Raw genomic sequence first — 25764 nt, forward strand, 5'->3', positions numbered from 1 at the left:
TAGACAAAGCAGACCGGCTCTCCATTTGTATATCCGGTGAAGAGGCACGCGCTCTCTGCTTCTCTCTTAGAAGCATAGGTAGACACCTCTTTTATGCCAGTTTCTTCCACTTGATGGCTTCCAGTGTTTGTTTATTGGAGAGTAGTCTACCCCCTATATATCTAGTACTTCCTACTTCTGTAAGTAGTTGTCAGATCCGTAATGTAAATTATCTCTCTTAGCAGGATTGAAGAGGGTTAGGATTGGCAATTCCAGAGCTTTTCAGCCTTTTATCGCCTTTACTTTGTCAAAAGCATAAGGAGTTGCCTAGATAAAGTTGTTTTTTCTCTTGGCTTATATATAATTAGGTATCAAGAAAATGAATATTCAGGGCAAGGGCATGGAAAAAAAGCCATGTAGAACAGATGGACATGCTAGTGAAGGGGCATGTTCTTCTTGTAAAAAAGTTGCAGGTTGTGATTCCATAAGTGAAGATTGAAATAGGTTATTGGAGTCTTCAGAGCCTTTCTAAGTGACGTCCTCTGGTATTTGACAAGTGATCTTGGCTGCAATCAGAGTAGCTCATTTACTTAATGTGAGTAGGAATAATAGGGCGAGTGTAACCAGCACCCACCGCTATGTAACATTATATCAGCCTGATTTCTCATGTTCTACCCTTCCACTTGTGTGTACCCTCATCAATTTCCTGCTCCTCCATTTCCTTCCCGCTCCACCTTTTTCTCCTATGTGCCTACATTTCCTCTGCTTGCCCTTTCTCTCCTCCCATTGTTTCCCTTCATACCCTACTGCTTCCTCGCCCTGCTTGTTGCTTCCTTTCCCTGCTTGTTTTCCCTGATTTGTGCTTCCTTTCCTCGCTTGTTGCTTCCTTCCCTCCCCTGTTGCTTCCTTTTCTCCCCTGTTGCTTTCTTTCCTCCCCTGTTGCTTCCTTTCCTCCCCTGTTGCATCCTTTCCGCCCCCTGTTGCTTCCTTTCCCTGCTTGTGGCTTCCTTTCCTCACTTTTTGCTTCCTTTCCTCCCCTGTTGCTTCCTTTCCTCATCTGCTTCCATTTCTCACCGGTTGCTTCATTTCTTTCCCTGTTGCTTCCTTTCCTCACCTGTTGCTTCTTTTCTTCCCCTGTTGCTTCCTTTCCTCCACTGTTGCTTCCTTTCCTCCCCTGTTGCTTTCTTTTCTCGTCTGTTTACTACCTTTCCTTTCCTGTTCCTTCCTTTGTTTATTTGTTTCTTTCTTTCACCCCCTTCCCTCCTCTACTCTGTTCTATCCCTCCTTCCTTTCCTGCTCACTTCCACCTCTTGCTCCTTCCTTTCCACTATGACTCCTTACTTTTATATCATGATCACTCATGACCTTTTTGTTCCTGCTTTACCTCACTTGCTCTCGCCTTGCCTCTTTAACAACCAGCCACCCGGGTGCCTTAAATCTGATTACCATATGGCGGATCCAAACACCCCGGCGAAGATCATTATCTCCTCATCCCGTCGCTCTTTTCTCTTCTTTCTTGTCCCCAACCTTATCTTTTCTGCTCGGTCTGTATTTCAAGGCAGCCTTATGGTGGCAAAGAATCCTGTAGTATATTGTGTACTATTTTAATATGTGTATAGCGCTTAGTACGTCTCAGTGTCATTACCAGTGTTTCAGGGACCCTTGTGCAAGGAAGGACATTTCCCCCCTGGCTGCCGTTTCAATTACAAAATACATCTATAATCAGGGATCAGTGGTCTTAAGATTTCCCTGCCCTGGTGTCACTGCACCTGCCGCACCAGTGGAAGCTACGTCCTGCTACCCATGTGTGGGGTACTAAAATGTACGTAAAAAAATATTATGAGATAATGTTCAACGCGTTTGAGGGTTACGGTTTTAGCAAGATATCTCTGGAAGATAAGTTCATTCACAGCCAAAGTGGAATATTATTTCTGAACAGCAGGAAGTCTAGGGAGACATGTATGGATGGAGAAAGACCTAGTCAAATGGAAACAAATCATTAAGAGAGAATTTTTTGCTGAAGAATCAGACTTGGAAAACGTGCATTAAAATCGTAAAGTTTTATTTTCACGAAAAAAGATTAATTGATATTTGGAGTAACATTTTTTTAACTTCTCTTTGATAATGGAAAGGTTTTTGTTGTTGTTATTATCGCTCTGTATATGTCTTTGTGAATTGTACTTACATTACTTATTATTGTGCAGAGAAAAGCTAATGTTCTTCTCTTGAGCCTGCCTTCTTGTCGCTTCAGAGGTTAATCATCCTGCGCAGCCCACGTTAGCTTCTTTTTTTTTTCCCCAAACTGTTTTACCCTCGCGCATTCTTTTCCTAATTAATTCCGTAATATGAGGATTAATTGTTTTAAAAAATGTTTATGTAAAGGTTATTTTTACTTCTTTTTTTTTGTAGCCCAGAGAACGTGGTTCGACGAGAGTACACGCCCTAAATAATGTAAACAGGGTACTTCAGGTTCTACATCACAACAATGTAAGTGTGCATTATTTCATATGGACTATTTGTAATAGGTGGCTGTATGTGAGAAATGTAAACAGTTTTGTTTTTATCATTCTTACGTTCTGTTACTTCCCCAAATTCCTGCGTTTCATGCACATATCCGCATGTGGCTACCAGGTCAATATTTAGCGTCAGGTAAGTGGCCAGGAAGTCCGCTTCTTCAAGATAGCTCATCTAGCCAACATGTCCACAAGTCACAACTCCTCAAGTTAACTAGCAAAAACATCATAAGGTCTGTTGGCGTACACATGTTGCGCATTTAACATACCCTTTATGTTGAAACTAGAAACTTCAAAAAGCTATAAAACAGCAGCAATCATTTTAAAACTTTGCTCCTAAAATCAGAAACTACTTATAAATCTCGGTGCAGCTGACCTAACTCACATTAGGGAAATAAATCCCCATGATATGTTTATCAGGAAGTGTTCTTGTAAATAAATGGATAATTTACCATAATTAATACAGTTTGACCGACATTGCATGTACCTGCTTACCAGTTTCTCTTTAATGACATGAATTCTTTAATATGCCCTTAGGTAAGGGTGAATTTCCAGGTTGATCTTATGTAGGTTGTTTGGATAGGAAGGGTTCCAAGACTTACTCACCAGTAGATATCCAATGACGCAGACACCCTTCTGAGGGCCTAACGAACCAGTTTACTTCTGTGAATGCTGCTCATGAGCAGTGGGTTTAAAATGTCTAAACCCTCTGTGCAAGCAGGGGGTACCAGTGAAATTACTCTGCTAGGACTTGGAAAACAATTTTTTATTTGGTACAAGCAGCCTTAAGCTTGGTAGACGAGTAAGCTGCTGGAAAATCGTGTTAAGCGTTTCTCATTTTTTCGCAAATACAACTTGGTTCTTTGGACAAATTTGCATGTTTATCAATAAAGTGTATTCGGATTTCCATACCAAGCAGGATAGCAAACTCCGAAGTTTTTAGGTTTGGGTTTTGACAGTACAGCTGTTAAATAAACCTATTGCTAACAATTTATATGGATTGGTCTTTGGATCTTATCCTTTCAACCATTGGCTTTCTTTGACCAGCCATCGTCAATGATGTCTTAGCTCAGTCCAGTGGAGTATTCTTCTGTTACATGAAGCTATTGGTTGTCTGTCGGCCTCTCATCGAATACTTGCATTGACCTGCATGTGTGGCTAATTTACAGCTAAAGCCTCTCTGTCGTTTCCTACATGTGTGTCTCCTCCTCACTAAATGCACAATAAACCCAGACATTTTGGCTTTGGTAGTATTTGTTTTCCTTGACTCTGTGCTCATATGATTCTGCAGAGAAACTTCATCCCTTGGCCTTCAGAAGCACTCTGTAAAGGAAAAGAGATAAAAAGAATAATATTAATATACTACAATGGCATTAGTCAATGGGCTGATGGAACACTGACTATTTTGATGCAGCGGGTCAAGCGCGCATGTTTCACTATGCTGATTCCACTGACAGACTCTTACAAAAGGTTCTCTTTAACATGGTGTCCATTATTGGGTGTGGAATGGAAAAAGTTGAAACACTTGACCAAACAAATAAAACAAGACAGGGCTTTTTTGTAAAGGATGATTGGAGCAGGCGGGTTGGTGATGGGAGTAAGGAAAAGGTGCAGTTACCCAGAAGACACAATTGAAGGACCTGAGGTTTGTGATTTGAGGAATGAACAGGCATCAGTTGAGCACAAAAAAAGGTTGAAACATGGGACAGCAACATTAAAAGCTGATGGAAAACAGTGGGCATGAGGGTGGTACCAGTGTGAACCATGGCTAAACCACACTTGCCTCTGCAGCGCTGCTCCAACAGCGAATGTGTCTTAACAACGCATTCCTTTACCATGCATATCTTTACCATGCAATTTCGTGGTTTTGACATAATTGGTAAAGGATATGCGTGGTAAAAATCACACCCCAGCCTTCCTGCACTGAGCCCTAAAACTCAACCCCACGTATTTAAAACTTTCCCGTTCCCAGACCTGCCCTTGATCCCTACTACTGCCCCAGCCCTGAAAACTGTCCCCTCAGCAGCAACCCCTAAAACTGGCCTCCACGTCCTAAAAACTTCCCTAACCCAGTCCCCTGCCCTGAGCCCTAAAACTGCCCGAGCCCTGAAACTGTCTGTTCCCTCAGTCGAGCCCTAAATCTGAGCTCCATGTTCTAACAAGCATTTACAATGCAATGGTCTCGGCAATATTATAGGTAGAGCTATTGGTATTGCTCATTATTTTTTTATCATTTTTGTATCCCTAAATAAATGGCATTGTCATTTCTATTGGCATTAGCTTTTTTTTTGCATATGTGATACCTATTGCATTAGCAGAGAGAGAGTGAGGTAGTGAGATAGAGAGAGAGAGTGAGGCATTGAAATAGAGAGTGAGGTAGTGAGAGAGAGAGTGAGGTAGATAGAGAGTGAGGTAGATAGAGTGAGGTAGTGAGATAGAGAGAGTGAGGTAGTGAAAGAGTGAGGTAGTGAGGGAGAGGGATGTTGTGAGGTAGTGAGATAGAGAGAGAGGTAGTGAAAGAGAGAGTGAAAGTGAGTTAGTGAGATAGAAAGAGTGAGGTAGTGAGATAGAGAGTGATTGAGGTAGTGAGTGAGAGAGAGTGAAGTTGTGAGGTTGTGAGCTAGAGAGTGAGGTAGTGATGTTTTGAGAGAGAGAAGTTGTGAGATAGTGAGATAGAGTGGAGTAGTGAGGTAGAGAGAGTTATGAGGTGAGAGAGAGTGAGGTAGTGAAACAGTGATGTAGTGAGGGAGAGAACAACTGTTCTCGGCAACCCCACAACAAAGCAAAATTAACAAACGACCACCTAACCTTGCCTTTACCCCATGGATAGTTCGCGCACCCCCAAAAACAATCTATGGATACAAAAATGATAAGTCATTAGCAACCAGAGTTGAAATAATGAATGCGACCACGATAGATAGACAGATATTCACAGATGGACCCCCATTAGTTCACAAGGATGCCGATCACCTCCATTTGCCAGAATACGAGAGTGAGATACAGTTTATGCTCACCTGCAACAGCATTCGAGAAGAATACAGAACCACACACAAGAAACCCGCAAGGAAAAGATACAAGACTCACTCCACATTACTAGCACCCCAACGACAGAGAATCCATCTCCGACCTGCATATTAGTTTACAGATAATCTAGACCTCTAGGCTCAATCTCACCCAGTAGTATACAATGGTAATAGGAGATGATCCCCTCTATCAACAAAACAATGAACATATATACTACTTCTGACAGCACCCTATGAAATATAGATACGACCACCCTTAACAACTATACACAAACATACAACGGAACCAGACAGACTGATCCCCCCCACCTACCCGCGCCACCCTGAAAACATAAACCCAAACAAACAGCACGTCTACTTTATTATTATGTACGGTTTCCAGCTCCCGGCGTTAACTAGGATTTTAACACCTCAGAGATATATGCAATGTTCTTTCCCGCCCCCCTCTCGTACTCAATGTGACTCACCTACAGGCCCCCCTCAGGCTATCACTCAGGGCCCTGGTCTCTTACCGCCATCTTACTCACTATTCCCCTGCAGCTCCTCCTGTGGAGACAATCTATCTCGATGCCGCCTACTCTTAACTCTATGATTCTTCTCGAATCATGCTCCGCCCTCTGCCTCAGCCAAAGGCCGTCGCATCGCATGGGGACTCGCAGACACTTTTTTCTATGTCTGGTGCGCGCGGAGTTATCAGGCATCGCCCACTGGAGCAGAGCAGTACATGGAGGGAGTGTTTGGATGGAGTGTTGCTCAAGTCTTAACAGGAAGATACACAATGCTCCGTTGCCCATACAAACGTGAGAGACTAGACCAAGAAATGTTCACGATCTCCAATAGCTACAATATATTGATCCTGTTTATGTCCAGTGAGATAGCTAGCTGCGTGCTCATGCTAAAAAAACGAAGTGATGTGTACACTCCTGTCAGGAACGCCAGCACCACTATAGCGGTCCGCACGGAAAACAAATCACACCCCAATCACTTGAAAGAGAGGAAGGACTAAAAAAAATCTAATTTAGCAGGTAACGCTCATGAAAGAAATATATGACAGATTACATACAATTCAATCAATCAGTCGAGTTTGTCAGACATTCCAGAAGGGTGAAACAATATTTTGACAAACTTTACCCGTGCTCTCTGGGCTGATTCTACAAGAAGACTCTCGCTGGTGTTGAACTGCGACCGGAACCCTTTACTCTGACGCCGGAACCTTTTGCTTGTCCCTTCCGCTATACTTCCGCAGAACTCCTCGGGATGCTCTTCCAAACTTTTTCGGCTTCGAGGGCGTGTTCCTGCTGTTCTAAAAAGGGCGTGGCTAAAAAGTGGAAAGAACAGCACGGAACACGCCCCCGAATCTGGAGGAGACGGCTCTCTCCTCCAATGGCTGGCCTCCGTTTAGGAAGCCTGCCAATGGAGGAGAGCCAAAAAGAGAGGCGGGCTAAAGAGCCACTCTCAGAAACATAAGATCTCCGGACTTCCGGTTCTGCCTTCGGCAGACCGGATGGTCCCTCGACCTAAAAATGACCCTGACCCCAGCCCCCCACCCTGATCCCTAAAGACTGACCCCTATCCCTGAAAACGTCCTCAACCCCTCCCTGAGCCCTGAAACCTGCCCCCCTGCCCTTAAAACAACCCTGACCCCTAAAATCTTCCCCTACTTCTGAGAACTACTCCTGCACTCCCCTAAAGCCAGTCTCCAGCCCCACTTAGCAGACTGCGTTCTGGAGCTCCCGCTTCCGATTCTTCTTGTGCTCGCCCATCCATGCATCTAGACCGCGCGTGGTTAATGCAAGCTTGGTTCCACTTGCGGGGTAGGGACACGCATTGCTTTGGCCCATGTTGCCAAGGCCGTTTCCCTTTGAAGTATGTTGAATAGAGACAGAAAATATGGAATGCGGGAGTCACTGGATGACCCCCAACATTCTATAAATCATAGAAGACGCATACCAGGAAGAGTATGAAAAATGCACACCGACATGGCAGCAGTAATGAGAATGCGACTCAACCTCCAAAATTCAGGCCGATGTATTGTTTGAATTTACAACTTTCCAGGAGAATGCCAAAAACAATACCTGGGAGAATGTCCTGGGAATATTGCTGATGGAAAGCGTAGAGGTGTGAGTGAGTCAGTGATGTGGTGAAAAAGGGCACTGTACATCAGATATTTGTAAAGACTGGCATTAGAATACCCCCATTTAGCTAGGGCAAACCATTGTGACTTTTAAGTTGTGCAAGTTCAACGTCTTCACAAGCTACTTAGCTTTAATCACAAAAATGAAAGGGTCCACTCTGCTCAATATTACATAAAAATTAACAAAGGCAGTGGCTAAATTCATTGAAGTGCTTAAGCATCACGATGAACTAAATTCAACCACTGAATTTAGAATTTCTTTTCCAAAATGATGAGGATTTTCCATTAACATCCACCTCTAAATCAAGCCTTACCCTGCACAATTGAAGTCAAGAGCATGCATAATCACTTTGCCGGCTATGCTGCACAAGGGGAGCCTTTCTTAACCTTTGCCAAGAAGAGGAATCATCCATACGTCACCCACTGTGCCGTAGAATCCATGTAGAGCCCCTCATAGAACTTGAAATTTTAGTTTTATGTGCAGAATCTGCTGGCCAAATGGTTGCAGTGATAGATTGGATGTTCACAATCACTTGCAGACTGAAGTATCAGTGCTTAATTTGAGCCTGTGGTTTCCAGTGCTTAGCACCAGCACTTAATTGTCAACACCGGGACTCATAACAGCCAGCCACATGGTGGTGCTGTTTTCCAATTTTGTGATGAACACAACAACAGTTTTTTAAATTAATTCTATATACATTAAAATAACTAATATCTGCCATCCTAAGCTAGAAAAATAGCCTGGGTGGCAGGAATTACTCATTTTTAATGTATAAAAAGCCTGAATTGGCAGTAGTAGCGCAGTGGGTGGTGCAAGCTGCTGTGGTCTCCTCACAAGGGCACCGGCACTTATTTATTTACAAATGAAGTACTGTGAAGGATGGCAGAATTACTGCTCCTAGTGACATTTCCCTGCTGTTCACATAGATATCCACTGTGCTCTCTCTTGCATTCAGTTGTTATGTTGTGTGGAGGCTCAGCCTGCCATGATTCTTCATAACGGCTGTCTCCCAGTCGTCTCGGGTGTCCACTGCATGATTCCAAGGCTTCCTTGTGATGGTAATGCATTGATGATGGCATTGCATTGAATTCATTTTCCAGGGTAGGTTAAGAAGTCTCAAATTATAGCTTCAGGAACACTCGCTAAAAAGGCTAACACAACAGCTTTAGCTCTTCAGGTATTACAATAGCATTGCCTGGGCTCAATTCACCTGCTGAACTGCGAAAATGAGAATGCGGGGTAACAAGAAACAAGGATTGGCTTTTGCGGAAAAAAAAATCTTCATTTGCTGATCTGAGCTGGACCAGCAAATAAAAAGGAAAAAAAGTGGCTGCGTCATTTTGTTGGTGTGTGCATGTGTGGTGCCCATGCCTACAAAGATGCAATAGGCTTATTTCCTCTTTAGCATGGCTAAAGGTATTGACAAAGGCTGTAGGTTTCAAAGGCGAGAACTATTTGCTTTGCCAATGCTTGTTCCTTATAAAATCAGTTAAGCCCTACATCTGTAAGATGCAGGCTATCAGAGAAAGATTTTATATATCTAAACAAGAGAAGAGTTGTATGTCACACTCCATAAAAGAGCCCTAATTTTGTCTTGCTGTTCAACAGTAACCGAATCTAAATAGAATTGACGTTCGGTGAATCTGGGGAATTGTTTTTTGTGCCTAGTTTATTATGTTGAGACCGATTAGGGGTGACAAAGAGTAAAAAGGCAAGAATTCAAAAAAAGAAACCTAATCTTATTAAGAACAAGACTGTTCAGATTTACCTGGCCCATCCTCTTCTCTACATACAGATTTTTAGCAAAATAGTTTGCCATATAAAGCTCTAAAGCCACAGAAACGGCCCAGCCTCCAAATTATTGTATAATGTTTTGAAACACCCTGTTGAGGAGGCTAAGTCCTTCTTAGATGTTTTGCACATGACGAGCCCATTTTTCTAAAGTTAAAAAACAGATTAATTCATATCATATAGTCGTTATTTAACCGGCAAAATCTCTTTCATTATATAGGACTGTTAATTATTCACACACCATTGTGTCAGTATATAGTTATAGCCAATTGAAGTTTTTTGCTTGTTAGCTGTCACTATTGTGTTTAATGAATAGATGTCTTTAAATTAATTGTTCCGGCGTTTCAGGATGAAAACTGAAGAGATGGGGTTTCCAGCAGTTTCAATTTCTGATATTTATTTTACTAAGTCCTAACGATATGTTTGCAAGGTCATGAAATATGTTAGGGTGCTATCTAATATTTCATGGTCTCTCACTTGATGAATTCAGCATCCCTTATGCATGTTTGATCTCTGCATCTGAAAGTTCTGTGAAGGGGACAGTTATCGAATCCTTCTCTGTGAGGTGGGTCCATTTTTGCTGAACTCTCACTATCTCAGTTATCCACGTTCATTGCACAACCTGTTTGTCTAGAACAGTTGATACTCTGTAGAAACCTGAGGGCATCTCATAGTCTTGTTCCTCATTTGCTTCAAATATGTCAGATTACATTTGGTTGTGAGTTGTGCACTGGGTGTGCACTTTCGTGTTTTGTATTAATATTCAAATGTAGTTGCTATGTGTAGGTGCGGTTATAACACGTTCGAAAGTGGAGAGGTCTGATCTATTAATCGGTTTCGACAAGAGAATTTAGAATGTGTCTAGATGGATCTGAAATTGCTCGTTTGCTTTGGTAAGGACAATTATTACCCACATAACATATGAAGAGCTTTCATACTCTGTACATGGAGCGTGATTTGCATCGCTGAGATACAGTACTACATAAATAAACTGAGGAACAGATACGTTCATCACTGAAGCGGGTGCACTGTACTGATAATAAATGTTAGTCATTATTCCACCCTTCTGATGTAGATCAATTCAGGACCATTAAGCTGAGCCACATTCAAACCTGTAAACCTTAATTGCATTCAGTGGCTGTATTGAATGACTTAGCTACCATTGCTGCATATTAACATGCCGAGGCTTATGGTTTCATCAGGAATCCACGGTTGGCATGCTTTATGCTGTAGTGAGTAGAAAAAATATTTGAAACGACACAACAACAGACTAGCGGAAGAGGAGGGCTAGATAAAAGCCCCAGTATAGAATTGATAATTTTGATCAAATCACAAAGCCTTTGATAACGCCAGACCTAAAAATGATTTTTGTGTTAAAATGTATGGACCAAAACATTCCCAAACATTTTCATTAGGGAGCAGATATTAAAATTGACAAGACAGACTTACACTATCCTTCCATTAGGCACCTTTGTGTTAGCGTAAATCCAGCTCTCTTGTGTGCCATCTTGTCTCCGCAGATGATGCTGTACCGTGGAGGGGATTGTCCATGCATCCACCATCTTTCCCCCTTTGTCCTGCCTTTGAGTTACAGGGTGTTCTATTGTAGTTGGTGGACTAGCACTAACCTCTGATTCTCCACATATTGAATTTCAATATCTACTTAAAATGTGCAAGCAAATTTATCCGCATTTAACTGCATCTTGCTAAGTTAGCAGAGTCCATGATGCTTGTGAACGGTAGATGTATTTGTGTCTTATGTCTACAATTGTGGCTTAGTGGCTAAGGGTCTTATTTAGACCACGGCAGAGGGTCCTCTGCTGTGCCTGGTGCTGGAGGACTTTCTGCGGTAATTAGAAATCCACACCTGTCTGCCAGGGATCTCTTTGCTGTGATGCCACCACCACAATAATGAGTTCTTCAAAGCATTGAAGATTTGGGAAGCAGGTACCATGTAAACTGCTCCTGCTCAGTAAACTTTATGTTCAGAGGAAACAAACATCATAAGTAGGTGTCCGTTTCCCCCGAACAAAAACAAATGGTCTTAATTTGCAAGGACTTTTATCCCTGCGTGTGGGGGCCTTATAACATTTTTCCTGCCTGTTTCAACCATGCTTCTAATCAGTGTTGGATTACCAAATAGCCCCACTCCTTTTAGAGGCCCACAACAATGGATCAAAATAAGATTAATTTGATTTGTGAAAGAAAATTACAATCAAGCTTTCTTAAATATTCTTTCCAAAAGATCGAAAAATTAATCAATCAACTCAAAGAAATGAAAACTTTACATTAAAGACTCTGCAGAGAAAATACTGTGTTAATGTAATGTGCCAATTAACAACTTAAAATACATAAACCAGAGAAATCATATTCCCATAACAGTTTGCCTCTTAAAAGCTTATCTTCTGGCAGCTGGCAGTTTGTAGAAAAATCCGATGGATTGGGTATTAGGAGATAATTTGCGAGGGGGGCCCCGAAATTTCGACTGCTTAGGTGCATCCACTACTTCGAATGTTGGCCACCTAGGCAGAAATGAATGCTGGTAGTCCTTTGTGGAGGGACCACATGATCAGGAGTTTCCGTCAGCCTAGCCAGCGGTGACTCTGCTGATGGTAACCCAGTGATCCCGTAATGGTAAATAGAGTGGGGGACCGGCAGGTTTGTCACGGCTGGAGAACCGCTGGGTTCCAGTGTTCTTCCTCCTCCAAATCTAAAGGAAGTCCCTTACTTTTTTATTTATTTATTTAAAAAGTTTTGTATAGCGCGAACATAACCCCAGAGGGTATCAGAGCGCTTTCTTATGTTGATTGGAGGAGAAGATTAATCCTGACATATCCCCCCTTGACTAAAGTGAATAATAACTTCTCTTCCACTTCCTGAATTGCCATATCTGCCAACTGTAGAAACCCGACACAAAAGAGCATAATGTCACTGTAAAGCACTTTATAAAATATTATATTTACAACTTATAGAAATATATCACAGGCATTGTTGCGTTTATAATCTGATAGGAAATGCACACTTCTCCTTAACTCATTTCACTATTCTTGATACCCAAATGACATGTCGTAGCACTAGCATGCTCTTTGATTCTGTCTGTGAGTGCAGTGATGAAATTGTGACCACTTACTGACCAATTGTGGCATTTTGTTTACCTTCTTGTGCTTTCTTCAGGTGGAGTTGGTGAACATTGGAGGGACAGATATTGTAGATGGGAACCAAAAGCTAACCATGGGGCTCATATGGAGCATCATCCTCCACTGGCAGGTACCGTAACTTCAGTACTTTTGATGTTTACACTGATGTAGCGGCTCCTCCCACCGCACTCTTTCATTGTTGTAAATATTGAAAACAATGCTGAATACCTTGAATTTATTTGCTTCTAGGCGTATGTTTCTGATTGAAAAGTACATCATTTAGCACCTGCCACGAATAAAGAAAAGGTTTCCTGGAATGCGTATATGTATTAATTACAGCAGCTTTAGCTACGACGAGTGCGGAGAAATTACAGTAGTAAATCCCACTCAAGGTCTGGGAAGCGGGTGTGACATGGTGCCGTTTGCATTGTAAGTTTGTCAACGCCCAGAAACAAGTTTATTAGTGCCTACCACAGAAACACTTCAAAACAATACAACATGTCATTGAGAAGGCAATATCAATAACTTTTCAGCAATGGTGCAAGGGTTGTCAGTGCTTGTGCCAAATAAGAATTTTGCTAGCTGGAGTGCTCCCCATACACAAACAAAGGCCTTAGACTGATGCCTTGCCTAACCTTATAGAAGCTCCTGCCATAGTAGCATTCAAAAACATGCATACCTGAGCACAATTTAAATAACAAAGTAGTGAGTAATTGGCAACAAATAAACCATTGTTAGCCTTTAAGCCATTTCTTACAATCTTTACATAAATATCTGAGACCATTCACTTGGCCACAGTTCATAAGGATTGAGATTTCATTGGTCAACCTTGTTTTAAGACCTTTTTCTGCTATCAAAGATCATACCATGGCGCTTAGTCGCAGGCAGCCTGTGTCCCTAGAACCAAAGTGTCCTGGAGGAACTAAACCTGGAACATCATGCTTGCAAACTATTGATTTCTAGCCAGATTTATTTAAAGAACTGAATTCTATTCAAGCAAAGTTTTTGACTTGTTTCATTAGATGTGAAAAATCCAAAGCCAAAATAAGAAAGATTGTGAGTAGGGAGTGGAATTCCTTTAGGTGTTGCTTTTCTCAACAGGATGTACAAGGGAAAGCAATTCCCTCTGAGCTTTGCAAATATTTTTCAACTAGAGGAACATTTTTACATGTTTCCTAACACGTCTCCTTGTTCTTGCCAGCTGGCCTGTTTTACATTTTGCTTGTGAATTCATAATTTTACTGCGTCCTTCTACAGTGAAGATTATGTCCATGGAGTATAAAAAAAGACTAGCCAACAGGGTCAATAATAATTATTAGATATTATTTTAAGAGAAGTTCCCTTTGCAAATTTTAGGGCAAGTGTATTCTAATAGGGCAAACTACTGAAGATATATATATATTTTTTTCAAAAGCCAGCAGTAGGATAAAAAAAGATTTATTCTGTATTACTGTAATTTGAAACGGGTGGGCTTGTCATGCTTGATTGTTTTCTCCTGGTGGGAACACATGTAGGGCTATCTCTAATGCTCTACAATTCCTTCTGTAATTTTAATCTCTCTTTTAGAGTCTTTCTGCTCTCATCATGCTTCCAACGGGTGGATTGGCAACTTTTGTTGATCGTCCTGGTATTATGTACAATTTAGAAACCTTCCATTGGATGACAGAAAAGAATGTATGCCTCGAAATGCAGTTATACGACTGAGGAGGAGGCCTGCACAGGCAGGCTATAGAAATGGACAAGCCCTATCCTCTGGAGTCACGGAATGATAGTCCTTAAGATCAACATAAGAGGTTTCTCTACTTATCTGATATCAGGTCTTTTCACGTCAACCAAGCATTGATCCAGAGCTGTCATTAAGAGACATAGGGCTTGATTACAATCTTGGCGGATGGGATACTCCATCCCAAATATGACAGATATTCCGTCCGCCGTATTACAAGTTCTGTAGGATATTATGGAATTGTAATTTGGAGGTTGGGATATCCATCACGTTTGCGATAGAGTAACCCTGTCTGTCAAGATTGTAATCCGGGCCATAGTTAGGGTATGAATTCCAGTGGTTAGCATTTCCCCCAAAAGGCCACTGCCTGCTTGGTGGGAAATGAGACTGGTGACAGTTGCGCTGTGCTGGCACGGCAAATCTCTTGTCACATAGCTTGCAGATTTACTCCCAAATTGGGGACCCCCTTTTTAAAACCCATATGCCAAATGTCCTTGACGCACTTGAGAGTTTTCTCCCAGTGCATAGGGATATTTAAGACATTTCTGTTAATGGCCGTCATTGCTTCTGATTCACAAGGGGCGAGATTTAAAACCGTTGTTTTTTCGCCCCAAAAACGTTTCGTGATATTTGTCCCTCTATTCTGAATGACAAACTTCAGACATTCCAGGCTGCCAGGGAATGAAGCTCATCCGAAACATGACATCTACAGCTACCATGCTACAATGGCATCTTGGACTGGGTGGCAACAACCTAAGTCACTTACTCTGGATTCCAAGCTACCACTAGTAAGACAGGAAATTAAATATATAGCTGTATGTTGTCTCATGTTGTTGCTTTAACTCAGATGACCCGTAGAATAGTGCCAATGGCCCTTGTCATGGTGATGCTGTACTATATAATTTCTTTAAAATATTATAAGTACACTGGAAAAAGAACCAGTCCCATCTGAATGTATTTGAGAACCTCTAAGCAGTAGCATTCATTTTTGTTGCTAACATCCGGCTGAGGAGGCTGTCCACGACATCTTTTTGTGCCTTTTTCCTTTGACCCAGGACATCTGAGTTAGTAGCCATGTTTGGGTACTTCACATCACTTGAAATCCTCCATTTTGTATAAAGCGTAACTACTGTAATTGCAGTAAGAGTTCCTCAGATGGGATTTGATCACAAGGACAGGCTTTCGTGGATGAGCTGCTGTAGGCCAATACATTTGGGGGCATTGAGATAAGTCTCACGGGGTGTGCCTTAGGGAAGAGAGCTCATGCGTTCAGTCATCACACGCTGCTCAACTCCTTTTATGGAGTTTGCGGTGTTCATTTGAGGCTCACCAGCTACTCTTGCATTTATTTTATTTATGTTTACTTAAGCTGTTTGATACAGTGCAGATCTAGCTTTTGGGAGTGGTAGATCCTTTAACACAGAATATTTGTAGTGCTTCTGGAGCATCCTATAAGTCAGAATTTAAAAGAAACAGTTTACACCACACAGATACCTGCAGTTATCTGTAGCCACAATGAGCACTGCCCAGAATGTTTAGGTTTTGTTTACATTTCATGACTAAATTGTAGATTTTATTTTTTAAAGCGAATAATAGTGAATTTATGCGATTCTGTGGCTACAGGGCTCACTATATAATAATGTATTTACCACCTTCGCCTTATTATTTGTAGACTTCCCAAAATAATGTGTTTGTGGCTGAAATGGATGAAAATAATACTCCCAGAAAATGTGCTGCATAATTGCATTTTTTGCTGCATAATATAGATAACCTTGCTATATAATTCGGTCCTTCAAGCTGCATAATCGTTGTAGCTGTGCCAGTTGTAAAGCTCTGCTGAGTGGTTTGTGGGATCTCATTCTGATGATAATCTGTATTTCACTGTATTTCAGGTTTCATATGGGTTTTATACACCTGCATTATGTTCAATAAAAGCACCCAAACATACATGGTATATATTTAAACAACATTTTGGCTAGCATAATTCTAATTCTTGCTACTCAGAATACAGGGACCCACAAGTATTGGTAATGACCCTAGTGGCCAGAGAAGCTGCATAACCACTCATACGTTGTATTGTACTCGTGAGCCAGTGTTTAATTTGTAAAATATTTAAAGTAAGCACCGGAGCCCTTGTCAGGAGGCCACCATAGTTTGCACAACACATTGCCACTGTACTTAGACAACTACTAACCATCACACTGCTACAAGTGTGACAAATCAGACTATTCGAATCCGCCTAAGCTTTAAGAATGACTTGGGTGGCAGGTATTAGTTGTTTTAATGTATATTGAATTAACAAACAGCAGTTTTTCTGCTCATATTTAAATTGCAGAAACAGTGCCACCACGAGTCCGCTGTCATAAGTGCAGGTTCCAGCAATTAAGTGCAGGTGCTGACAATTAAGTGTCGGTGCCGAGCACCGGAAACCATAGGCTCAAATTAAGCACTGTCGTGAGCAGTTAAGGCAATCGAGTAGAAGTGCTGTCTGAAAGTTTAACAACATCTAGATTACAATTTATTAGCGACTTTAGAGTCAAAAAGTGCACAATAAATCGTAACAGGGATGCATGCAGGCCTATCTGAATAGTGGAAATTATGGAAACATCTGTCTGTTCTTAATTTCAGGTGAAAGATGTCATGAAGGCCATCATGTCGAATTTGCAACAAAATAACAGTGAAAAGATTCTTCTGAGCTGGGTTCGACAGTCAACGCGGCCCTACAGCCAGGTTAATGTTTTAAACTTCACCACAAGCTGGACGGATGGACTCGCCTTTAATGCTCTGATCCACAGGCACAGGTAAGCGAGAAACATCTCATCCATAAATGTCCTTGTATTCATGACGTCTTCACTTTCTCCAGTACCATTGCCATACAAATTGCACACTGTGCCCATTTAGAGACAGTACAGTTCAATGCATACATTTATTCGGTATATATTGTGTTATACAATAAAAATGTAAAACATTGTGTAGAAAGGGTAGCTCTAAATGTTATAGGTGACTCTATCAAAGTACAATTGTAATACATTCTCATTCTTTATTCTTTGTTTCGGTTGGTAGACCATAAAAGAACATACACATGTATATACAAACTATACAAAACAGATTGAAAAGCTAAAAACCCATGATGAAAACAGTATTAGATTAAAAATATCGTTCAAGATAAAACAGTAAAAATATCAGACAATAATATATCCATGATTAGTTCTTCAGAAATGTCTTCCGTGTTCACCACATAGAGCTTAAAAAACAGGATACGGCATAAACAATTTGGAGTTTGGTATTGTATTTTAGGAGCCTGAATGCTTCTTTACAGTGTCGTGAGCCAAGGTTCCTACACAATTGGATCAACCATCTGTGTCTTATTTTGTGGTATCCCGGGCAAAAGAAAAATACATGGATTTCAGTCTCCTCTCCCGAACTACAAGCTGGACACCCCAAAGTGGCACTACTAGACCATTTGTTAGTGAGTATGTGCAGGGAAACAGAGCCATGCCGGAATTGCACGTGCAGTTTCCTGGCTAGTGCTGGTCGTATTTCGTCTAGACATAGCTCTATGTTGTACTGACAGGAAATTTACTGTAAGGGAACCAGTGGTGGAGTTTGGCAAGTTTGCCCTCCCTGTAGCTGCTGACTAGCTGTTTGCACGTAATTGCCACACAGGCCGACTCTGGGTTGTACCATAGGTTGTCTCTACCGATAATACAAAGACCTTCCCTGATATTTGCGAACCAAGCCAGCTTACTTATGCCAGGGAGTCTCAGGAGTACTAGGAACTCAGACCTGTACTCGGCCAGTTCGGGTGTCGCCCATAGGCGTCGCCACAATAGTAGGGGTCTGCAATTAATTTCCCCCTATTTTCACCCTTAGATCCAAACGCAGTGGAACTAGTGAGGAGCTCACTGGTAGGCCGAATAGCTGCCTGAGGAAACTGTTCTCAGTTTTAATGATAGACCTAGGGTGACACTTTTAAAACATTTTTTATGTGAAATGCAAAACGTGTACAAAGACCTCATCTGCAGCACTACATTTTTTTTCTAGATTTACCCTAAACATGAAATTTATGCGGGAGACTTAAAAGACTTGCTTAGATACAATAATATAATCTTGTTTGGGTAACAGCAAGATGATGATGGTTCAAGCAAAAATAGGTTATTGTTCATTTTATTGCTGATAATACACCCAGTGCTGGATTAAACCCTGTAGAGGCCCTTAGGCAGTCAAAATTTCGCCCCTACCGAAAATTATCTCCTAATACCCAATGTACCGGATTTGTTTTACAAACTGACAGCTGACAGAAGATGAGTTTTTAAGAGACAAACTTTTATGTGAATCTGATGTGTCTGGTTTATGTACTTTAAGTTACTAATGGATACATTACATTAATACAGTATTTTCTCTATAGAGTCTTTAATGTAAAATTTTCGTTTCTTTGAGTTGATTCATTTGTCTTTTGGAAAAAATATTTAAGAAAGCTTGATTGTAATTTTCTTTCAAGATCAAATCAATATTATTTTGATCCGTTGTCGTGGGTCCACTAAAAGGAGTGGGGCCACAGGCCAGATCCTACCTTGCCTATTTGGTAATCCGGAACTGACTATACCAACTGAATGGTACAGTGGCAGAGCCATCAGAATATTTATCTTTTTATACTTGTAGGCACAGTTATGAAGCTGTTTCAGACTAGGGCTCTGAGCAGTTTCTTTAAATTGTGCAAGAAGAATTATGTCTATTCTGGGGATTTAAAAACGTCCTGCTCTGATCAGTCTTTTGAATGATGTGATCCATAATGAGACAGTCCCCTGGTGCCAGGCCGGTGAAGGAGGTGGAGACTTAGATGCGGCCTGTATATTTCAGGTGCCAATGCACGGAGAAGGTAAATCAGTTCCTTCTGTCGTCCATCAACTGGATGCTTGGGAACCTACATAATCAGAAGATGGAATACCTAGATGTGGCTATTGGCAGGTCCGGTGTAGTAGAAATCCCAAAAAGTTGATAAAGAGAAAAAAATGTGTTGGATGGAAGGAAATAGTAGACTCAGTCTTAATTATTGGGACCTATTCCATCCCTTTGTTTTTCAACTTGCCTGTACCGTTATGGATGGGGACTAACCATATGTAAATTTAATACTGGCCCTGTTCCAAAATGAAGAGTGAGAGGCAGGGTTCAATGCCTGGATGGAAGCTGTGGATGGATTTGAATCCTGGACTTTACTCTCTTGTTTGGAACAGCACCAGTGCTAAATTTACAAATGGCACTTCCTTACATCCAACACCTTTTTGCTTTTTCTCATTTTTTTATTTTGAAATATTGTTGTCAGGAAATAAGGACACACTGTTTACTCCAAGTCCTTTCTAATGCAGGAAGGTTTATTTTTTATTTTTGCCTGTAGCCTCTTCTCCTTAGTTCATTCTTATTTCACTACAGCATTCAGATTATATATTTTCCCCTAGTTAATACATTTGCTGTAATTCTCTTTTGTGGTGGAATGGAGTAAGTATCAAAAACTTAATAGCCAAGCATGCCTGAATCCTCAGCATAAGGAATGTGTGCCATTGGCCATAGTTTTGCACTGGTCTTGTTTGCATCGAATTGTTGAAAAAAGTTTGTTTCAAAATAGTACCTTCCCCAGGAAGGCTACTGCCTTTGTCAGATTTGATTTACGGGCCTGCTCAGATAATTATTTGTGCAGCTACCTCGCAATACAATGGTATTTTGTTTTTTTTATTTATCTACATGGTGATGGATTAATAAACAAAACATGCATTTGCAATGCAATAGGTCTCGCATTTTGGGAGCTTATAAGTATTTAGCCATGCAGCATTATATTGGGTACTGTACTGTTTACTGTTCTTTTGGGCGCAAAACAACTGGTTACATAAAGCCGAATCCATCGCCATTCTATTGAAAAGCGTCGGACATCTTATGTGTGGGTGATCCCAAGAAAGATGGCAGATTCCGCCATGGTTCAGTTGTAAATTATTGGCCATGTTTGTGTCGGCCGTATTACTTGTGGGTGATCCCATGAAAAGATGTTAGAAGAGGAGTTGAGAAAGCGCTCTGATCCCTTGGGGTGGGGTATACTCAATGTGAATTTCTTTTTTACTTAAGCACCCAAAAGACAAATATATGAAGGCGAGAAAGCCATTTTTTAATTTTTTTTGTTACAAATAAAGCACATAAATTGTGCTAAATATCAACGCCCCTGCACACGATAGAAGAGGAGTTGACTCAGATACCTTGGAGGGGCGTTTGTGTGGTTATTAATTTTTTTAATCAGGCACATAAATTGCGCTAAATTTCAACCTTCCCTGCTCCGAATAGAAAAGGAGTCGAAAAAGTGTTGCGATACCTTGCGGCTCAGTTTGCGTGATTTTATTGATTTTTTAATTAAGCACATAGATAACAAATACATGAATGCGGGAAAGCCTTGCTGGGGGAATGAGCGCCCACAGTAGTATTAACAAACAAATAAGCACATCAACTATACCACATGTATAGGAGGAGCCTAGCGCGCAACCAAGATGGCCGCGTAGGTGCGAGGCTCCCGAGGACCTCCGCGACCTCCGGCATTAATCCTGACTATATCCTGTCCTAGATGAGGGGACTGTGTTTGTGAGCCCGAGCTGAGGTGACACCCGTTTTCCGTTTCCAAATCGGACCTCGGACACCGGCGGGAGCACCGATTGAGGTTTGCGGCCTTCTCCACGCCGGCCCCCCGGATTGGAGTAGTGGGGCGATCCGGAGACAAAGTGAACAACAGCGGCGGGCAGGGCTGGGTGACTCGCGTACCCCGCACTTTCACTTTCGCTTTTGCGCCCTCCTTGCTGACGGGCGAGGTAGGGTTGCGGGGCGGTGTGCGGTGGTGTGGCCTTGCCCGGCCAACCCGCCGTCTGTGATTCGGCCTGCGGACCTGTGGTCGCCCCCCCCCCGGAGCCCGTGAACTGGTTTGTCGGCCCTTTCGAGGAGATTGGCACGATTTGGGGACTGCAACCATGTCCACAAAGCAAGATGGCGACCGGGCAAAGGTGAAATCGACCCGCCGTGGCACGGCCCATCAGTCCAACAACATGGACCGCTACACCCTCCAGAAGGGATCTCCTGAGGCGCCGCGTACGTCCCCTGCGGGCCCGACTGATGCTCCTGCTCTGCCCGCGGATCTGACCCTCCGAGACGTCATGGGCGCCATCGCCGAGATGAAGGCCTCGGTGGACCAGCGCTTTGACACTCTGGCGCAGAAGATAGACTCGGTCCTCGTGGATGTGGGCCTGGTAAGGGCCGATTTGTCCAAAACGAATGACCGGGTCGACTCTTTGGCCCACACTACCTCGGGCCTCACTACGGACGTGGCGGCCCTCCAAAAGGAGGTGCGCCGGCTTGGCCAGGCGAGCGCCCTGATGGATCGTCGACTGGAGGATTCCGAGGGTCGGGCCCGGAGGAACAATGTCCGCATTATTGGGGTGCCGGAGGGACGAGAGGAGGAGGCGGTGGATCTGTTTGTGGAGGACTTGATTCTCACCCATCTCCAGCCCCGGGGGCTGAGTAAACTCTTTGCGGTGGAACGTGCCCACAGGGTCCCCGGAGGAAGACCTAAGGCCGGAGCCCCGCCGAGGCCTCTCATTGCCCGGATTTTCAATTTTCGGGACAGGGACGCTATTCTGCAGACTTCTAGGCTACAAGGACCGGTCAGACTCGACAACATGGACGTCAATTTCTATCCTGATTTTACTCCGGCGGTCCAAAAGCAGAGACTGAGTTTTCTCGGAGTTAAACGTCGCATACGGGACCTGAACCTTAAGTATGCAATGCTTTTTCCAGCTAAGCTGAGGGTAGAGGTGGATGGCCGCACACACTTTTTTGATCGTCCCGAGGCGGCCGGGGACTGGTTGGACACTTTGCCCGGGGATCGGGGCCGGGGGGGTGAGGGGGGTGCGGTTGGTGGGGAGGGCCCGCCGGATCAGGACTGAGGGACAAATAGTAGGCCTTGCTCGGGACAATATTATTGTTATCATTGACTGTTCGTGTATGTTCCCCTCCTGTGGAGGTCGTGCGGGGTCTCTTGGGGGCTTTCCCTCCTCCTCTGGGGGACTAGTTAGTTTTTTCATCTATGGGGCAACAGGCACACTGCACTTTGGGGGGGCTGTCTGGGCTCATGCAGGGGTGCAGGGAGGGGGGAGTTCTGTTGGGACGGGTGGGTTGGGGTGGGGTGTTGTTCGTTTTTACCGCAAGGCAAACCCTTTACTGTGTTGGTGTTTTAGAGGTGCTCTTGGGGGGACAAATGATGGCTTCTGTATGTGATGGGGGGTAGGGATTTGACTCTGTTGTCGTGGAACGTTAATGGACTGGGGGATAGGATTAAGCGAGGTGTGGTCCTGCAGTATCTGAAACGAATTTCTCCAGATGTGGTCTTTCTGCAGGAGACACACCTTATTGGTAATTCCTTTTATGCCATGAATCGGCGGGGCTATCGCTTGGTGGCCCACTCGGGCTTCACGTCGGGCTCGCGGGGGGTGGGCATCATGGTTAAGAACTCGCTCCCGCTGGAAATAGATGAGGTGCGCCATGATGAGAGGGGACGTTACACGGTCTTGGTGGGGAGAATGGAGGGCAAAGTAGTCGTTTTTGTATCCGTGTACGTCCCACCGGGGTTACAATCTACCACTTTTGCGGACCTGGGGCGCCTCCTCCTTGACCTCCCGGGGGGGCTTCTGGTGGTTGGGGGAGACTTCAATGCGGTGGCTTCTGGGACTATGGATCGTTACCCCCCTAGGGACCTCCCCCGGGCACAGGCGTGGCTGCCCGGCCTCTTAGATACATTGGGATTGGTAGACTGCTGGCGACTAAAACATCCCGCGCAGCTGCAGTACACCTTTCATTCGGGTGCCCATGGTAGCCTCTCGCGGCTTGATCATGTCCTTGTCCCTGCGGCCTATGCTGGGAGAGTGGGAGAGGTGCGCCATCTGGCGCGGGGTATTTCAGATCACTCCCCGCTCCTGTTGCATTTTGATGTCTTCCCGAGGGGGGAGGGCAGGGTAGCCCCAATCAATGCATGGTACCTGCGCGACCCCACTATTCGTGCCGACTTGATTAAATCCTTGCAGCGGTATTTTGAGGAGAATGTGGGGTCTGTCCCTTCGGCTATCTCCCTGTGGGAAGCCTTCAAGATAGTTCTTAGAGGGGAGGCCCTCTCCTTTATCTCCCATGCCCGGAGGCGCGAACAGGAGGAGGTGACCCGGGTGGAAGCCGAAATTACTGAACTAGAGGGTGACCTGGGGAGTGGGGTGACGGATGCCACACTACATGTTCTACACCTTAAGCAGGCGGCCTATAGGGCCCTCGTCACGGAGGCGGCCAGGGGCCTCAGTAGAGAGCAACAGGGGCGACTGTATGATGTGGGTGATAAGGCTGGTAAATTAATTGCGTGGTTGGATAAAAAGGAGAGAGCGAATCGTGTGGTCCCGCTGATCAAGAGAATGGATGGTGTACGTGTCACCGAGCCAGAAGACATTGTCTCTTGCTTCGCGGATTATTTCCGCGAGGTGTATTCCCCGGTTTCTCCCTGCTCGCAGGAGGATTCCCATGCCCTGCTTCGGGACATCGCGCTGCCCTCCCTTTCGGTGGAGGACAGGGAGTCGTTGGAGGCTGCTCCCACCTCGGATGAAATTGCCCTTGCCATACGCTCGGTCGCATCTGGCAAGGCCATGGGCCCAAACGGTATCCCTATCGAGCTGTATAAGCTGCGACCGGATGTGCTGGCACCCCACCTTCGCGCGATGTTCCTGGCGGCCCACTCGCGGGGCTCCCTCCCGCCGGACCAGCGTCTGGCTACAATCGTAGTGATCCACAAGGAGGGGAGACCCCGAGAACGGGTCACATCCTATAGGCCTATCTCGCTCTTGAATGCGGAGCCCAAAATCCTCGCCAACGTGCTCGCCAACCGGCTGGTCGGCGTGGTGGGCGATCTGGTCCACCAAGACCAGTCCGGCTTTATACCCCATCGCAACACGGCCCTTAATCTGCGGCGCCTGCACGGGGTGCTTGCGCGTGTTCCGTTTGTGCGGGAGCCGGCCATCTTGGCGTCCTTAGACGCCACCATGGCGTTTGATACACTCGAGTGGCCATACATTTGGGCGATGCTGGCGAAATTTGGATTTGGACCGGGATTCATCAGCTGGGTCAAATTGTTGTATTCGGGCCCATTGGCGCAGGTGGTGGTGAATGGACGAGTCTCGGCCCCATTCGCGCTGGGACGAGGCACGCGACAGGGTTGCCCCTTGTCGCCTCTCCTGTTTGCACTGGCCTTGGAACCCCTGGCGGAGTGGCTGCGGTGGCACCCTTCCATCCGTGGTCTCCGTTGGACCCCCGAGTATGAGGACCGCGTGTCCCTATACGCTGACGATATCCTTTTGTACCTCGCCTCCCCGCGTAAATCACTGATTGTCCTGGTTGATGTTTTGCGCTCATTTGGCCGCAACTCAGGCCTTGTCATCAACTGGGCTAAATCATGTGTGTATGTGCTTTCCGGGGAGGCTCCCGTCCTCCCGCGGGACTGTCCGATCCAGATTGCCTCTCAGGGGTTCCGGTACCTGGGTATCTATATCACTCTGGACCCGGAGGCCCGCTACGAGCGGAATTTGCTTCCCCCCCTCCAGCGCTTGAAGGAGGACGTCGCGCGTTGGCGGCGCCTGCCGCTTTCGCCGCTCGGCCGGGCGGCATTGTTTAAGATGATGTCGTTGCCACGCTTCCTGTACGCTCTCCAGAACACTATGGACTTGGTCCCGGCGCGCTACTTCCGTGAGGTGGAGAGTCTACAGCGTCGCTTGTTCTGGGACGGGAGGCCGCGTATTGCCTTGGCGAAGTTGACGCTCCCGTGGTACGACGGGGGGGTTGCCCTCCCGGATATTAAACGGTATTACTGGGCCTCCCAGCTAGCTGCAATTAATCATGGCCTTTACGGGCCCGCCTTAAACCCGGCATTTGAAATGGACAAGATGCTCCTGCCTGGCGGCGACTACAATCGAGCGCTTTACTCTGGCGCGCCCGACCCCCGCCTGACGGGACCTACGCGTGTCATGGTGCGAGTATGGCACGCGGCTAACGCAGCTATGGGGTGGAAGGACCGTTTGACCCGGGCGTCACCACTATATGCGTCTGAGAGGTTGGGCTCCCTGTGGACCTCGAAGGATTTCGAGAAGTGGGACACGATCGGCATCAGTACAGTGGGGGACCTCTGGACGAGGGGGGGATTTAAAACATTCGAGACGCTGCAGACGGAGTTTCAGCTGCAGGGCAGTGAATACTTTCGGTACTTGCAGGTCCGCCACGCACTGGGCTCCGTCTTCCCAGACGTCGCCTCCATTCCGGAGTCATCCCCCCTGGAGGATAGAGTGCTGGATGGCCATGTTCCGGGCAGCACGATCTCCCTCATATACAAAAAACTGATTAATGACCGCTCGGGCT

At 44.6% G+C, this 25764-nt stretch overlaps 1 protein-coding gene across 4 annotated transcripts in view; it reads left to right on the forward strand.

Moving 5' to 3' along the window:
• UTRN (utrophin) overlaps positions 1–25764 on the forward strand; it is a 1396454-nt gene that overhangs the window by 298278 nt on the left and 1072412 nt on the right. For all 4 annotated transcript variants that reach the window (XM_085612275.1, XM_085612279.1, XM_085612276.1 and 1 more), the window contains 3 exons: positions 2389–2466; positions 12616–12708; positions 16930–17102. In XM_085612275.1, the coding sequence (XP_085468401.1) occupies positions 2389–2466; positions 12616–12708; positions 16930–17102 (344 nt within the window). The remainder of the gene's footprint in view (positions 1–2388; positions 2467–12615; positions 12709–16929; positions 17103–25764) is intronic.

Source organism: Triturus cristatus, chromosome 6, assembly GCF_964204655.1.
Source record: "Triturus cristatus chromosome 6, aTriCri1.1, whole genome shotgun sequence".
Taxonomy (NCBI): Eukaryota; Metazoa; Chordata; class Amphibia; order Caudata; family Salamandridae; genus Triturus; species Triturus cristatus.